This window comes from Acipenser ruthenus, chromosome 34, assembly GCF_902713425.1.
Source record: "Acipenser ruthenus chromosome 34, fAciRut3.2 maternal haplotype, whole genome shotgun sequence".
Taxonomy (NCBI): Eukaryota; Metazoa; Chordata; class Actinopteri; order Acipenseriformes; family Acipenseridae; genus Acipenser; species Acipenser ruthenus.
In genome coordinates, this window is record NC_081222.1 from 12,443,943 (window position 1) to 12,461,675 (window position 17,733).

General features: G+C 42.2%; 1 protein-coding gene across 1 annotated transcript in view; it reads left to right on the plus strand.

Annotated features, from left to right (window-relative positions):
- The first annotated feature begins 10,176 nt into the window (after positions 1-10,176).
- The window catches only part of LOC117966882 (phospholipid phosphatase 3-like), a 31,407-nt gene continuing 23,850 nt past the window's right edge, over positions 10,177-17,733 (plus strand). Inside the window, exon 1 of the mRNA XM_034913730.2 lies at positions 10,177-10,981. Within this exon, the coding sequence (XP_034769621.2) occupies positions 10,783-10,981 (199 nt within the window). The 5' untranslated portion in view covers positions 10,177-10,782. The remainder of the gene's footprint in view (positions 10,982-17,733) is intronic.

Below are 17,733 nucleotides of genomic sequence, written 5' to 3' on the forward strand. Positions count from 1 at the left end.
CAATTGGTTTCATTCAACCTTGTGAAGCAAAACAAGTTAATTCTGTCGGGTGATGCCACACTTTTGACCTAGTATGTGCATCTACAGACCACATTAAACATTTCATGTGGTTTACTTTTTAGCATTGCACTTAGTTCAGCTCGGATCTATTAATGTTACAGAAAGGTTCTAAGTCCTGTATTTTTAAACTCAGTTTGGCTTTTGAATATATAAATGTTACACTACAGAAGTCTGTGTTCTCTAATACCAGATAGCCAGTGCAGGTGTTCAAATTCTCAGAGTAACATTCTTCTGTGTGGAGAATGATTTTTAATCTTTTGTTGGGTTCCAAAACACTAGTCAGCTACATACCTCGACTGTGTATTCAACAGTGAAAATGACGCAAAATACATGCAATCTATGGAATCTTTTAGACAGTCAGAGACAGAGCAGACCACAAGAATTAACCCTTTAAGGCACACAAAGAAATTAGCAGTTGTTCAAACGGTTTCTTTTTCAAATCCATTTTGAGAGCGGCTCGAGCATCGCGAGGAGGACACTGACCGTGTGGATGACCAGATCCAACCCGTCAGTACATTTTAAACCGTGTTTCATGCACCCCCTCATTGGAAAAATAAGAAAGCTGGCATCATCTGTATATGTGGGACACATATGTCCCTTGTACATAAAAGGGTTAAATGGTTAATATGTTTTCCTTAGAATGGTGTGTGCTATGTGTTAAGGGAAATAGTACCAGAAAAAAACTGTGAAAAGAGGAGTGTTCTCCACTGCCTCTTTCAAAAGGCCTCTGAGTGTGACTGCAAATGGTTAAAAAATAATAATAATGAAACTGATGCCATTTCCGTAGGCTTGCCATGATACAGACCCAACAGGAACTCTGTCTCTGATTGGCTGGACTGAAACACTGATGTCACAGTCTACCTGCATGGAGCTGCATGTGTTTCCACAGATGGCCTACAAAGATACCACGAAATGTTCCTGTCAGGACAACTGAGGATGTCGGCCCTTTTTTTTTTTTTTAAAGTAACAAAAATGCTTATTCGCTGCCAAACATGAACTACTTTAGATGTGTAATGGCTGCAGTATAGGATGCTGACCTTAGGTTTAGGGTTTCGGTGTTGGGAGAGGATAATTCATTGTTTTATTAACAATAATATGACAACCAATCAGAGTGCAGTGTCCTGACAGGAACGTCTGGTTGTACCTTTGTAAGGACAGCTGTTTCCACTCATAAGCAGTTCCCTCGACTCCTTACCAGACGAAAACACATTTAACCCCTTCAGGTTCACAAGGAACTGAGCAGCTGTTCAAACGTTTTCTTCTTAAAATACAGCTACGGCCACAAGTTCAGAATCACCTAGAATTTTAGGGCAGCAGTGTGGAGTAGTGGTTAAGGCTCTGGACTCTTGACCGGATGGTCATGGGTTCAATCCCAGGTGGGGGACGCTGCTGCTGTACCCTTGAGCAAGGTACTTTACCTAGATTGCTCCAGTAAAAACCCAACTGTATAAATGGGTAATTGTATGTAAAAATAATGTGCAGCCTGTCATCAGTCTGTCATCTTTAAAATGCTGTCAAAAGGAAAAATGAAAAAAAAAATGACTGGATGTATTTTAATGCATCCCCTGTTTCATTGTAGGCATCGGAGCGAAAAACATTTCCATCGCTCACACTTACCAGTTCGTAGTTCCATCCGGCAGTGAAATAAAGCGTGTCGCTGTGAACACGGAGTTCTGTGTTGCTTAGCAGAGCCAGAGAGCACAAACAAAGTGTTCGTGTCAAGGAAACACACCCTGGAGGTGTGATTGAGTCAACAGTGCGATGTGGGATGTGTGTTTCAAAAAGGAAACTGTCTTTGCATTAAGACAGTGTAATTAGTCACAAATAAACACTGACGTTTGTTAACTGTGTTGTTTCCCCCTTCCGTTTGGGTGAAGACGCTGCTTCTCACCGGAAAGCTCTAGATGAGTTAACAGAATCACATTGGGGACCTGTTGCGGGGACAGTAGTCATCCATACAATGTTTTGAGAAGTCCTGCTTTTTGACACCAACCCATTTCAGGTTCCTGACGTTGTTTTGTGATGAGAATGAACTGGCTCTTACTCCGACTCAGGCACAGTCTCATCAATACCACTAAACTGGAAGATCACACCAATCACACCCTCCACCCTCCGGGTCACACCCTCACACCCTCTCACCCTCCAAATCACACCCTCCCAATCACACCACTCACATCACCCCCCCCCCCCACCCTCCAAGTCACACCCTCATACCATCCTACCCTCCCAATCACACACTCACACCCTCCCAATCACACCATCACACCCTTCCACCCTCCCAATCACAGAACTCACACACTCCACCCTCCCAATCACACCCTCACACCATCCCACCCTCCCAATCACACACTCCATCCCACCCTCCCAATCACACACTCACACCCTTCCACCCTCCCAATCACAGAACTCACACACCCCACCCCCCCAATCACACCCTCACACCCTTCCACCCTCCCAATCACACACTCACACCCTCCCACCCTCCCAATCTCACCATCACACCCTTCCACCCTCCCAATCACAGAACTCACACACCCCACCCCCCCAATCACACCCTCACACCCTCACACCCTCCCAATCACACACTCCACACTCCCAATCACACACTCACACCATCCCACCCTCCCAATCACACGATCCCACCATCCCACCCTCCCAATCACACGATCCCACCATCCCACCCTCCCAATCACACGATCCCACCATCCCACCCTCCCAATCACACAATCCCACCATCCCATCCTCCCAATCACACACCCCACCCTCCCAATCACACAATCCCACCATCCCATCCTCCCAATCACACACCCCACCCTCCCAATCACACACGCCCACCCTCCCAATCACACACTCACACCATCCCACCCTCCCAATCACACGCCCACCCTCCCAATCACACGATCCCACCATCCCACCCTCCCAATCACACAATCCCACCATCCCATCCTCCCAATCACACACCCCACCCTCCCAATCACACACGCCCACCCTCCCAATCACACACTCACACCATCCCACCATCCCAATCACACGCCCCCTCCCAATCACACGATCACACCATCCCACCCTCCCAATCACACCACTCACACCCCCCACCCTCCAAATCAGACATTCACCAAAATCTGACAGTGTACCACTTTCTGACATTACACGGGTCAAGTTTTGGTATGCTGGCCCTCCACCGGGAGCACAATACTACACCTCCTAAGTACCTGCCTGCTTATTTTCAGGCAGGTGTTCCTCATTACACTAGTGTCAGTGCTAGTCATCCTGGTCCTAATTCCAAGCCCCACGGTAGGGGGGATGTAGTCCTGCTAGCCATTTAACCCCAGGACTACATTTTCCTTTTTCATCCCCTCTACTCTGTTACAATATATACAAAACAGACTTCTGGTATCATTTTGTTCCCCCATATTGAACAACATTATAAGCCAGTGTTATATAGATTACAGTATACAGCCCATTTGAAGGTCGCAGTGAGGTATAACCTCCTAATTTTCTTTGACAGAATGCAGAATGCATGCAGTGACATAGTGTATTTACAGTGGGTATACAGTTGTGTTCTCTCAATGCACTTTCACTACAGGGGGTAGATGTTACCTGTCTCACTGCCACATTCTGTTTGGACATTTTTCACATTTTATTTCATTTTTTTTTTAGAATTAATTCGAACCCCTTTTGTTGCATTTCTAGACAGCAGATACGCAGTACGGCTGCTTATGTCTACCCCAGCACTGCAATTATCTACAATATAAAAATGCACTGAGGAGAAAGTCAAACTTCAAAATCTATGACAAATATTCGTCTGACACATTCTTAAATCAGGGATCCTCAGATAGCAGTGATGCAATATCCATGAGCCATTTCCACTGACATCTCTAGCCAATGACGACATCGTCTTGTGAGAGTGACTCATGCACACTGATCTGGAGAAATTCCTGTTGTGCCGTAGGAGTAAAACTTGAAGGAATCAAATATGTTTGCTGTGCTTAGGTCGCCATCTAGTGGCTAGTAATTATTTATTTTTTATTATTATTTATTTCTTAGCAGACGCCCTTATCCAGGGCGACTTACAATCGCAAACAAATACATTCAAGTGTTACAATACAATTCATACAATAAGAGCAAGAAATACAATAATTTTTTCAAGTGTGACAAACCACAATTCAATAATACAGCAGATAATAGTGAAAGTTACATCAGGATATGATTAAATAGTGATAGTTACATCAGGATATGATTAAGTACAAAATACTACAGGTTAAACACTTGGCAGATTACAATATTCTGAAGTACAGGATTAAATGTAGTAAAATAGGGGGCAGATAAGAGCAAAATAAAGCATATTTAAATGAAGGGTGATAGTGTCCCAGGATACAACAGAGGAGTTCTACAGGTGCTGTATGAAGAGGTGAGTCTTAAGGAGGCACCGGAATGTGGTCAGGGACTGGGCAGTCCTGACATCTGTAGGAAGGTCGTTCCACCACTGCGGAGCAAGGGTGGAGAAGGAGCGGGCTCGGGAGGCAGGGGAGCGTAGTAAGTGCATTACGATTAACAAGATACTGAACATACAGCTCTTTGAAGAAGTGGGCTATTTTTAACTTCATTATTTAACTGACAAATTCTCTCACTGTTGACCCTTCTAAATATTAACACATATACCAAGAAGATCTTGGTTAAAACTCCACAAGGACTGAGTCGTCATCATCAGGCCTTGTTTCATATTTTGATGATATCCTGGTTTATAAAGGGAACCGTTTTTTTTGTCGACATTTTGAAATAACTGTTAGCTTCGTATTTATCTGCAGCAATGAGAACTCACTATATTAAACGACTCTGCATGTCTTTCACATATGCCACAAGCTAAAGAAGTCACCAGTCAGAAGGAAAATAGGAGGCACTTTTTTACACAGAGAATTGTGAGGGTCTGGAACCAACTCCCCAGTAATGTTGTTGAAGCTGACACCCTGGGATCCTTCAAGAAGCTGCTTGATGAGATTCTGGGATCAATAAGCTACTAACAATCAAACGAGCAAGATGGGCTGAATGGCCTCCTCTCATTTGGAAACTTTCTTATGTTCTTATGTTCTTATGTTCTTATGAAACTAAGTGACAGGAACGTTTTACCTCCAGGTCAAGGTGACAGAATACCGCTGCTGTTCTCACAATTGGAGTCGATTCAAAATGAATAAACTTTTGCACAAATTAGTTCTTGTTCTCTGAAACAGAAGGTCATGACTCCAATCAAAAATGTGTCTCTTATTGCTGTGTATGTAGTTACTTAGTAAATACATGTGTGATTACACACAATTACAATGTTATTTGCATAGTTACAATTTTTACATGATGTAAACCTATCCCTAACCCTATCTCAAAATCTAACCCTTACCCTTTTCTGATACAACTGTATACCACACACACACCACATATATCATACAAAAAGATTTACACATTAAGTGCATTGTAACTATGCATAATACCATTGTAATTATGTGTAAGTACACATCTATTTTACTATGTAACTACTATGTAAATACACAGTAATTACAGACGCTTCATGTAAAGTGATACCCAAAAATGTAACAATACTCTATCAAGTACAAAGTTGGTTGATTATATTTGAACTGGAAATGTTTAAAACAGTCAACTAAAATAGTCTTTTTGTCACTGATGAGACTGTGCTACAATTCCTGTCACCACAGCACCCAAGGGACATTGTGGCCCTGGAGAGAGTCCACCAAAGATCAAGCAGACTAATTCCAGGGCTTAAAGGAATGAGATATGAAGACGGGCTGAAATAACTGAATCTATAGCCTAGAACAAAGAAGACTCAGGGAGGCCATGACTGAAGTCTTTCAAATCTTAAAAGGAATTGACACAGTTAACCCTGACCAATACATTCAATGTAGCACAGAAACCAGGACCAGAGGACACAGCTGGAAAAGAAGTGGAGATAGACTCAGGACAGAGGGAAGGAGACTCTTCTTCACACAGAGAGTGGGGAGGGGATGGAATGGGTTACCTAGTCATGTTGTTGAAGGAGACTCTTCTTCACACAGAGAGTGGTGAGGGGATGGAATGGGTTACCTAGTCATGTTGCTGAAGGAGACTCTTCTTCACACAGAGAGTGGGGAGGGGATGGAATGGGTTACCTAGTCATGTTGCTGAAGGAGACACTTCTTCACACAGAGAGTGGTGAGGGGATGGAATTGTTTACCTAGTCATGTTGCTGAAGGAGTCTCTTCTTCACACAGAGAGTGGTGAGGGGATGGAATGGGTTACCTAGTCATGTTGCTGAAGGAGACTCTTCTTCACACAGAGAGTGGTGAGGGGATGGAATGGGTTACCTAGTCATGTTGCTGAAGGAGACTCTTCTTCACACAGAGAGCGGTGAGGGGATGGAATGGGTTACCTAGTCATGAGGCTGAATCACTGGGATCCTTTAAGACCTGACTTGACCAAGGCTGCTAGGAACTGGACAAGCTTAGTAATCTTCCTCATGTTCTAATGCTCTCTGTATACAGTAATGGCTGTCGTATCACATATCAGAATGCATTATTCTGCTTTCGATTTAAAATGGAAGTTCTTAGGAGTTCTCAGGAACAGAAGACTAAGCAGTTGTAACAGGGAAATTTAGTTTAGTTGTTTGTTTGTTTGTTTTTACTGCCCTATCAATACACCTTTTGTTGAAATGTATACGGTGTAGTAACGCTTTGCAATCATTTTTGCTATTCTCTGTCAAACTGAACGATCAAACCGTTCGAGAAAGCAATGTTTTGAGAAAATAAAATAGTTTACTACAAGCGATCTATAGAAAAAAGAGTTTAAAAGAACATAGGCAAAAAACCCCAGCCAGTTCTTTACAGGGTTATCAAGAGCAGACGTTTCTTTAGCTACTGCTAGACTTGTGCAGCTTGTGGTTTCTCAACCTCACTTATAAAAATATCAGGTCCCTGTCTTAACTATTTTTAAACCACTGTGGTTTCGATTCTTAGCAACGTGTAAAGATAGCTCTGAGAGCTGCAGGGCTGCAGTTTTGTGTTACAAAGTGTTCTGCATGTACAGTTCACTAGACTGTCCATTGGAAAGTTTGTATTAATGAAATACTGTATTAAAACAATCTGTATTAAAACACACAAGTTAGTTGTATCAAACACTTCTGTGTTTTTTAACCAGTGTTTTTTTTAGTTATAGTTATTAGTTTAATTTTAGTTATAGTCATCATTACAGTTAACTAAAGATCATTTTAGTTATTATTTAGTTATTATCACAGTTAACAGAGTGGTTATGACTTTGAAATCTGCTGAGGTAAAAATATCCAGGCTCTACATCTCTTCACAGTGCACTCCTTCGGACAGCCGACCACAAACCTGTATTGATCAGAGATTACCATTTATTAGCCAAGGCTTGCTGTACAGCCCTCCACACACTTCAGTACGAGTCACATAGATTCTGTGTGCTGGAAACAAATAGTAGAAAGCAGGCTGTTTATTTCAGCTTGATTTTTACTGAACAATTTACAAAAGCTATATTTCGTTTTTTACATTAAACTAACTTGAGGAAAAATAATTAAACCGTTTCATTTGCAGTTGTAAATGTTTAAGCAGAACCTCAATGCCTGATGAAAACAAGGCATATAGAAGGGTTGAATATATAAGCAACTTGCATGATAAAGATCCTACACACATTAAAAATTTTCTCAAATAAACCGCAGCATATGAAAGTGTATTACACAGACTTTCATAGCATAAATTTACAGGAAAAAAAAAATATGCACAGAACAAAACTACAGATAGTAGAACAGAACTAACTTGCACTTATTATTCGGAGTCTGAGGCCCGCCCCTCTCCTGTGTCAGCTCAGCCGGACTCAGAGTCACTGGAAGGCAAGGCAGACGGGCCTGCTTCGTCCTGCCGCGGAGACTTCAGCCGTCCATCAGGGTATTGTGCACAATATTCATTAAGCAAGAAGACTAGGAATAGATTTTACTGAGGCAAAAATCTAATTTTTGTCTAAACCCCCCATCCCTGCATATCCTGTTCTGCTGGGACTGGTGCTGACACTGCTGGGACTGGTAACACTGGTGCTGCTTCTGCTGGAACTGGTAAGACTGGTGCTGCCACTTAAAAACATTGATTTAGAAGGCTTTACTTTAAATAGAGTTTGCCAATCCTCCTATGGCCTGATCTATGGAAACGCTGTAATACTTCCTCCTGGATCATGTCTCTGTGGACATATAGCAGGACAAGGCCATTCAGTCCATATAGCAGGGCAAGGCCATTCAGTCCATATAGCAGGACAAGGCCATTCAGTCCATATAGCAGGGCAAGGCCATTCAGTCCATATAGCAGGACAAGGCCATTCAGTCCATATAGCAGGGCAAGGCCATTCAGTCCATATAGCAGGACAAGGCCATTCAGTCCATATAGCAGGGCAAGGCCATTCAGTCCATATAGCAGGGCAAGGCCATTCAGTCCATATAGCAGGACAAGGCCATTCAGTCCATATAGCAGGACAAGGCCATTCAGTCCATATAGCAGGGCAAGGCCATTCAGTCCATTTCAACTGGGGGGAGAGAGAGACTCAGGACTGGGTACTGGACCAGTGTGATTTACTAACCCTGTGGATGGCACACTGTACCCTGCGGTGTTTTAATGCATACACATCTGAGTAATTAGTAACTAGGAAACTCATCTCGTTCCCAGTATCAAACTGGGGCTGCAGCCGGTTCCACCTGCAGTCTGCAATCCACTCTGACCTTGAGTCACAGATTGCCGGCGAGCATACCGGTTCTGTAGAACTGCTGTTTATAAATGAATTCTCCAACCTTCATTTTCCTGACAGTATAACATACCCACATATATTTTATTTCTGCTGTCAGATTTAAAACCCACCTCTCTCTTTTGTATCCTTCCCATTGGACGATCATTAGGTAACTTCCAGCATCAGTGTGCGGAGATGTAGTTCTATCTGGGGCTGACAGACAGACAGACAGACAGACAGACAGACAGACAGAGTCCCAGTTAAAAATGGTTGCAGTGCCATTGCCTACCACTAGAGAGCACTATGTCACTACTGTTTAAGCAATCGCATATTTATTGAGCTGCGTGAACCTACACAGCTCCCTTGTTCACTGCAAACTTGGCACGTCCTTTGATTATCTTGAACTATATACAACTCTGCGAGAGTGCAGCTATTCGGCAACAACAATGGGAAAGCAGGATGATCTCAGTCGAGACATTGTCCCTGAAAACGCGTCTCCCTGGTGTTTCTTGAATAGCACAATACCACAGACTGCTGACCTTTCCACTTCTACAGCTCCGGCCAAAAGTTTAGCACCACCTAGAATTTTAGGTCACGTTTTTCTTTTTTTTTATTAAGTAGATGGAAAACTACAAAGCGGCGTGTAATTCGATATGTTAACATTTATTAAGCAGGTTTCATTCGAATTTAATGCAGCACCTTATCAAGACCACTGACTGTGTAATAATTCTGTCGCTTGTGTAAGGCAGATATGGCTGTCGTGAATGGATTAGGTGTCTAATACATCCTAATAAGTACTGTATGTGCACGCATTGATCTGTGTTAATACGTGTTTGCATAAGAGGCTATATCTCACTGTGACCTTCAAATGGGCTATATACTGTAATCTGGATTACACTGGCGGAAACAAAATGATACCAGAAGTCTGTTTTGTATATATTAATATTGTACGTGTATAACGTATGTTTAATATAATCTATCTATCTATCTATCTATCTATCTATCTATCTATCTATCTATCTATCTATCTATCTATCTATCTAGTGTCTTAATGTGCACTAGTCTGAAATGTGTTTTTTTAAATACACGTACTGGCACTGGAACCAATTTTAAAGTGGGGGTGCTGAAAGCCATTGAACAAAACTGTAACCCCTTTCTATGATGGAAGCCATGCCGCACCCCCAGCACCCCTAGTTCCAGCGCCCCTAAAGAGGGGGGGGGGGGGGGCAGGATGTGGACTCTGCAGACAAGGTAGAGGCGGGACTGCATCATGTATTTTGGCAGCGTGTACTGAGAGATCACATGAAATAATCAAAATAGCCTACAGTTACTATAAGTGGGAGTGACTTGCAGCTTCACGGAAAGCGATCTCCGGAGGGGGTTTTGAATTGCAGGGAAAGTGCAGTCTCTGTATATGGACTACTGGAGCGGGGCTGCGGTCTGTGAGGGGGGGGCAACGTTTCAGGACACAACGTCAAGCAGTTGTCAGAGAAGACGCGCAACAACACAGCAACAGTTTCAATAAACCGTGACAGTGCTGGTGCGAGTCAGATAAATGTTCCGAGTCTCGGGAGAAAGAAAATCCTAAGGAAAGATAATTGTGGGAAGTGATGGCGTATTAGAAAGTGAAAGTGTTCACGGGACAGTAATGGAAGCAACTCCTGTTCGGGACTCGCAATAACATTGCATTATCTCGTCGTATTCCCGTCTGCGTTTTGATTCGTACTCCGCCGTGCAAACATGAAGCTGTTTGAAACATTGAAAACAATATAAACTAACAAACAAACAAAAACAGTGTCGCCTGTTGTTTAAGATTTATGTTTCTGGAAATGTATCCAAGTTAAAAAAAAACTTGGACGAGGTTTAAACAGTATACCAGCACTTGCCGGTACGTCTTTGGAGGCTAAACACAAACATCTGTAGCAAGTCGAAGTGAGATTGTAACTGCAGTATTAAGACATGCAGAACTGTAACTACAGCCGGACCGCAACTGGCGTCCTTACCCGGGATGGTGAACTCGAGCTCCGGCAAGGGTGCCCAGGTGGAGTCGATGTTTCCAAAAAGAATGGAGCAAGCAAACCAGAAGCTGACATTCCCAATAAGAAACGCGGTCAGAGGAAAATGCTGGTGTCTCTGGACGTGGCGTGCCTTATCGTAGGTAAAGAGCAGCTACCATTCCTATATGATTTCAATCATCATGTATTTTTTTTAGCTTGGCGCTTAGAGAAGTATGTTTCTTATACAGAATTATTTTCTCGCATACAAACAGGTTGCTATGTAAGTAATTCTTTTCACTTTTGGTCTGTTTGGTGCGGTCTTGTGTATAGTATTGGCTTTTAATGCATTTGTAACAGTGCAGTGTTATAATATATCTGCTTGAGAGAGGAGTGCAATCCGTGACATTTCAATAAACAGACCGTGTGTAAATTGAATACATGTATCTGATGCCACAGTTTCCACTTCAAGGAGTTTACAAGATTGAACAGCTGAGAACCCTATTATTAACATTAGGCTGTATTATAGATACGAACGGACACGTAATTACAACTGAAAAAAATAAATAAATACAAATTTGGGGGCTGTCAGCGGCTGGCGCACGTGCTTTGACTGTACAGCAGCTGCTGGCCCGTCCTGGGATTTCTGTCATTCCAACTTTGACAAACTTCCCAAAGGAAAACTATGCAGAGGGGGGGAATGGTAACGACAGAATACGTGCCCCCCCGGAGGGGGTGGGAGGGGGGAGCGAAGTCAAGTGTAGCATGGTCATGTCTTACATGACGTTATTCCACAGTCCAGTAGCACTGTGGGAGACTCCGAGTAACTTACTCACAGTACTTAACGTAATCCGTTTCAAATACAATTGTAGGTCTAGGAAAACGCGCGAATATATTACTTATAACCTACAATGGTTTCATTCCTGAGGACTCATTGACCTCCGTAATGTGTTTTTTTTTAGGTATCCCATTTCAAAGGTTTGAAAAACACGAAAAAAACCAACTAAACAAGGGCAGTCTGTGGTCTTAGGTACAGCACAGCCAAAATACAAAATATTGATGATGTGTTTCAAACATGCGACACATTTACAAGCAGAAAACTACTGAAGCGTTGTCACAGTGTAATCAGTAATCCGGTAAATGTAATCGGTAATCTGTATGACTCTTGTAGACAAAAAGATCGGAGAGCTGTGGTTTGATGGCTTACAGCTTGTGCCAATTAAACTACTCAGTGTCAGTTCAATAATCTGTAACTCTTAGTAACTCTTAAATGGAAAATGCTGCAATATAACAATGGATATTGGATTTAAGGCTGACTGAATGATTTCTGGTGTCACTGTGTGAAATGCCATGCATATAGTTAGGAAAGTAATATGACTTCATCAGTGTGAGTGAAGATCTCAACTGTTTGTAGCCCTGGGGTAATACGCTTTGAAACAGATGTCACAACAAAAGTAGTGCCGTTTCTTCATAAATATACACGTCTTTCACGTTTACTCATTCTTAAAATGTTCCAATACTTTTCTTAACCCATTAAGTTCCCAAATCAATTTTTCTTTGAAAAAAAAAAATCAGCTGTATGATTTAATTTGATACATTTAGACTTAACTTTTGCGGTTTTAATAATAATATAGTTAAAGAGAAAATTTAAATAACAGCTAGATGCCATTTAAAAATGAAACAGAAAGAAAGTAGCCTGGCCCTAAATGTGACACTTAATGGTTTAAGCGATTAATTTGATTTATTTTATTGACTCCTCAGCCTTGCAAAATATAAAGCGGTATTTACTGTATGTAGCAGCACTGCAGCAAGCTTAAGAGAAATCCACTCCAGCTGCTACACTCATGCACTATACACGTTCTGCCTACAATACCCGTACTCAATGCTACACTCTGAGTCCAGGGTAGCCTCTGTACAGTGTACTTGTGCAAGATGAATAACGTGTAACATTTCAAAATGTTGTGTTGAAAGAATGACCTTTTGGGGGCACTTGACTTTATAACAGCCCTGGTTGATATTCCATTTTGTTTAGCCCCTCCTCCTCCTCCTCCTCCTCCTCCTCCTCTTCCCCCCCTTTGAAACCAGCGTGCTGTCTCCTGAGACACTAGAATGAACAGATCACACGGTTAACTTATTATTTTTTCGATATATAAAAGGGAATTCTTTTTTTTGTTCAGTTGGGATATTATTGCACTCAGCCAACGTTAAAGTAAATCATGAACATGCTTATTAAGATTTCAAAAGACTTTTAGAAAATATACAATTAGAACTGTGCTTGCTTTTACAACATTTGATAACAAGTCTAAACTCTAGTCCTACTTGGCAACGCGTTCCTCACCTGCAACGCGGTCACTGCAGAGTTTAGTGAGTCGAGGTTCGCTAACAATAAAAGTCAGTCTGGTCAAGAAGAGCCTCCTTGTTACAAGCATCTCAATGCTCACAGCGTATTTTTTCTCGTTCATACATGACAGCTAATCGTGCTCAAACAAGACAAGATCTGGACAATATGTTAGAAACCCAGCCACATGTAAACGCACGCTTCTGTGGTGCTGTTCTTTGCCAGTTTCATCCCTGAAGCTGAGGCTGTTATATAAGTTGCATCTGCCAGTTGCTGGTGTTCTGTTGGTGGGTGCTTCTGTATGTAAGACTAAACAAATACTGATCTTTTAAATGGCAATTCTTGAGAACACCTTTTACTAACGGTGTGACCCCCAAAATATAAGAACATAAGAACATTTACGTCAGGTCTTAAAGGATCCCAGTGATTCTATTTTTCCATCCCTTCACCACTCTCTGTGTGAAGAAGAGTCTCCTTCAGCAACATGACTAGGTAACCCATTCCATCCCCTCCCCACTCTCTGTGTGAAGAAGAGTCTCCTTCAGCAACATGACTAGGTGACCCATTCCATCCCCTCACCACTCTCTGTGTGAAGAAGAGTCTCCTTCAGCAACATGACTAGGTAACCCATTCCATCCCCTCCCCACTCTCTGTGTGAAGAAGAGTCTCCTTCAGCAACATGACTAGGTGACCCATTCCATCCCCTCACCAATCTCTGTGTGAAGAAGAGTCTCCTTCAGCAACATGACTAGGTAACCCATTCCATCCCCTCACCACTCTCTGTGTGAAGAAGAGTCTCCTTCCCTCTGTCGTAAGTCTATCTCTGCTTAATTCTCAACTGTGTCCTCTGGTCCTGGTATTATGGAAGATTACAAAGCGGTGTGTAATTCAATATGTTAACATTATTCAGTAGGTTTCATTCAACTTTATGAAACACAATTAGTTAGTTCAATAGGGGTATACAAACCCACATAGGCACAGTCCATGCTTCTCCCCACAGACTGATCCTAGCGACAGAGGAATAGCGTCTCAGTTTCAGAATAAAACCCTGGGAAAGGTACATGTGCTGCTCCTCGCTGACGGGAGAGCATGCCGAGACCTGCAGCGGCTCTTTGGCACTGAAAGAGGAAAGGTAGGTTTGTAGCTGGTGCCAGACACAACGTGACATACTTGTCAAGTCAGCACAGGTTATTACACAGGCATGTGTTTTTTGTTTGTGGCCTGAGACGGAGAGTGAACTTTGGTATGGAAAGCAGCTGTGTAGATAGCCTCCCTGGGGTAGGAAAAACCACAAGCCCATATTTTTAGTTTATACAGCAATCAAACCATAATATTACTGTATTGACGGACACAAGCAGCAGAGGAGGTACAGCTATGGCAAAATATTTGTATTTCCGTGTATTTATTTTTATGATAATAAGTACTGAAGATAATATTTTAGTGCAGTTAAATGGACAGACCTGATAAGAGAATCTGCAGCTCTGGCCAAAAGTGTTGCATCACCCTATAGAATGAACACATTTTGCGTCATAAACCTGCTGAATAATGTTACGTTATCATACTGAATTACACACCGCTTTGTAGTTTTCCATACACATAACAAAATTCTGTAATATTCTGCTGTTGATAAGCGTCACGGTTATCAATTATTACATGGTACCGATAGCCCTAGTTTTGAATTTACAGATGAGGCGATGGGGGGTTGTATGTAACTGTCCTATATACACACGCCTGTGTTCCGCTTGAGTATAATCTGAGGTATATTGGTAATATTGTGAATATTGATTCCCCAGTCCTCAGGTTAAGCAAACTGTGGTTAAGAAGCTAAAAACTGGGCCTCGTTACAAACTCATGCAATCTGCCAGCGCGCAGCTCCGCTTGGCAACTAATATCTCAATGATAACAAAACCATGCTTCAGATATTAAAGCCTCTCCTCTTTTTAATTGGGCGTAGGGTTTTTACGCTCCAACTGGAACACACAGGCGAGGGAGTGACTCTGTGCTCAGGAAAGTGTGGGAGAGAAGGAGAGCTCAGAATCCAGTGCCTCGGAACTTGGGCGTTAAGGTGGACTGGAGAAATGGCGTGCTGACACTTCACATTATCCCATATATCCGGGATATAGGCAAAACAATTTGTGTTCCGCCTTAAAACAGTGCTGTGGCATGGAATGACATTATAGTGCAAACGGCAACCACAGCCACACCGCCTCAAAACCAGGGAGCACTAAGTAAAAAACTTTGACAAACATTTCTACTTTCTCAATGTCTTCAAATTCAAATGTTATGTAATTAAAACACGGGTCCTTTACTGTTAAGATTACAAAATCGCAAGCTGGGAATTTCAAAACGGCCAGCATCAAACGCACATTGTAGAAGTGATCCGTGGTTAACGGGACTGCAAAAAGCAGACTGTTACACACGCTATGAAGACACTGCTGCGGGTGTATTTTCCAGCGTCCAATTCTGTGTCACGTCTAACAGTTGAGACGGTGACAGGCTGGGAGCTGTCCGTTCGCCTGTGTGTTCCCTCCTCAGTGAGCAGGGGGTTGAGAGATCCTGTGTGGGAGCAGCTAGCTCTATATTACAGGTCAGTCAGAGGTTAAGTGGAGTTGAGATCTGCTTTGATCAGCTGCCCTGTAAGGATTTTCCTGTCTCCTAACACACCGCCTGCCCATCGTGGTAAGAGTTTACCACGGCAATCTGCACTGTCATTTCCTCCTGGTTTTTCCTGTGGTGATACAATGTATTTAGCAGAGTTTACTATGGTTTGCTGTATTTTGTGTGCTTCACTGTAACTTTCTGTGATTTCCAATGCTTGCCTGCAGTATGCTTTACCATGCTTTCACTGTGCTTTATTGCAGTAGCTTCTTGCTTGTTTTCCTGCAACCTTAGCCTTTTCTGATTATTAAAATTACTCAAATGTTTTTAATTTTTTAATTTTAATAATTGCTAATATTCTTTTAGCTGAGTTGCACTGACATGTGCAATGCAGGCTAGATCAGTCACAGTGTAATTTTATTAGGAAGTGCCAGCGCCATCTAGTGCACAGCTAGTGTATTGCCAGCGATAGAACAGGAAACTTGAACTAAAGTAGCTGATCAGTGACGCTGTCTCTTGTTTTTATTAGGAACCACTCAAAACAATTGTAAAAAACGATGTAAAGGTAGAGTCAGAATAAAAAGATAATACATGCAAACTGAAACCAGTTAACACTAGAAACCCCGCGGCGGTCATTTTGGTTTTAAAATGTAATTTTCTCCAGTCGTGTAACACATATGGGGCTGTGCGTTTGTGTACCTTTCTGTCCGTATGTATTAAATATTCTCACAAAACATGAAACGCGGGCGTGCAGAAATAAAGGAGATATATTACATTATACCTAAAAGCCCCGGGAGCAGTCACATTGACGGCCACACAGAAAACAACTGTATTGTGATTATACAGAACGGTATTCTACTTTATTATTTTTATTTACCAGTCCGCAATGTGTTTAGCTGTAATCAGATTAGTCTCTACTCTCTGCCTGAGTGAATGACTGACAGTCTATTGTTTTTCAATCAGCCTTCTCAAAGGCTGGCGCCTGCTTGCCAGCTGCGCTGCTTTGGTCAATTAGCATCGGGACGAGTGAAAATAAATACCAGAGACCGTGGAGTTTTACAACGCAACAAAATATGTAGCTGATGTTTAGGATCAGATGGCACGGAAGTATTCTGTGAAAGCTGGCTCCCGACTGTGGCCTTTTCATGTGTTTTACAATGTATTGGACCTAGCAGCCATCAACTCCTGGGTACTTTACAAAGAATGCACGGAGAAGAATTTATCAAGGAGAGAATATATTTTACAGTTAGCACAGGAACCTCGCAAGAAGCATTTGGAACAGAGGGAGTCTGCCAAGCGTGTACCCACAGCTGAAGCTGGCAACCCCGCTGAGAGCCGCAAGAGACGCCAATGCCAGGTTGGCAAGTGCAATAAAAATAAAACTTCGGGCAGCTGTGCCCCGTGCAGAAAGACGACGTGGAGAAGCGCATTGTCTCTATTGATTGTGAACAGCCTTAGACTCAAGGTAAAGGAATACCATTTTGTCGAAAAAAATAAATTAGACTTTTTTATAACTTCTTGTGCTGTGCGCATCTGTAAAGCATTTCCTTCTAAGTTTATTCATCTACGTTGTTCAGTTGCTTTTGCTCATCTGATAATAAACCGATTGCTGTTGAAAAGTTAAAATGTATTGCTATCGTTTCAGTTTTATAAATATGTATGTCGTAAACCGATGTCTGTTCAGATGTTTATTTATTTACATTTTCTTGTTTTGCGCTTCGGTTTTTCAGATGTTTATGTAACATACTCAATAATAAAAAAAACTAATTACATCCGACTGTTTCTGCTTTCACTATACTCCTTACAGTGTTTTGAATACAGCCGTCAGAAAGATTGCTGCGGGGCTTCTAGGTATATCTCCGGTCCTTCTAATGTTAATCTCAGCCCAGTCAACCAAGAAACCTGTGTTGATTTAAGAGGCAAAACCCTTTTCACCCAACTCCGCATTCTTGCTTTCTAAATAAACAGGGTTCTCGGTCA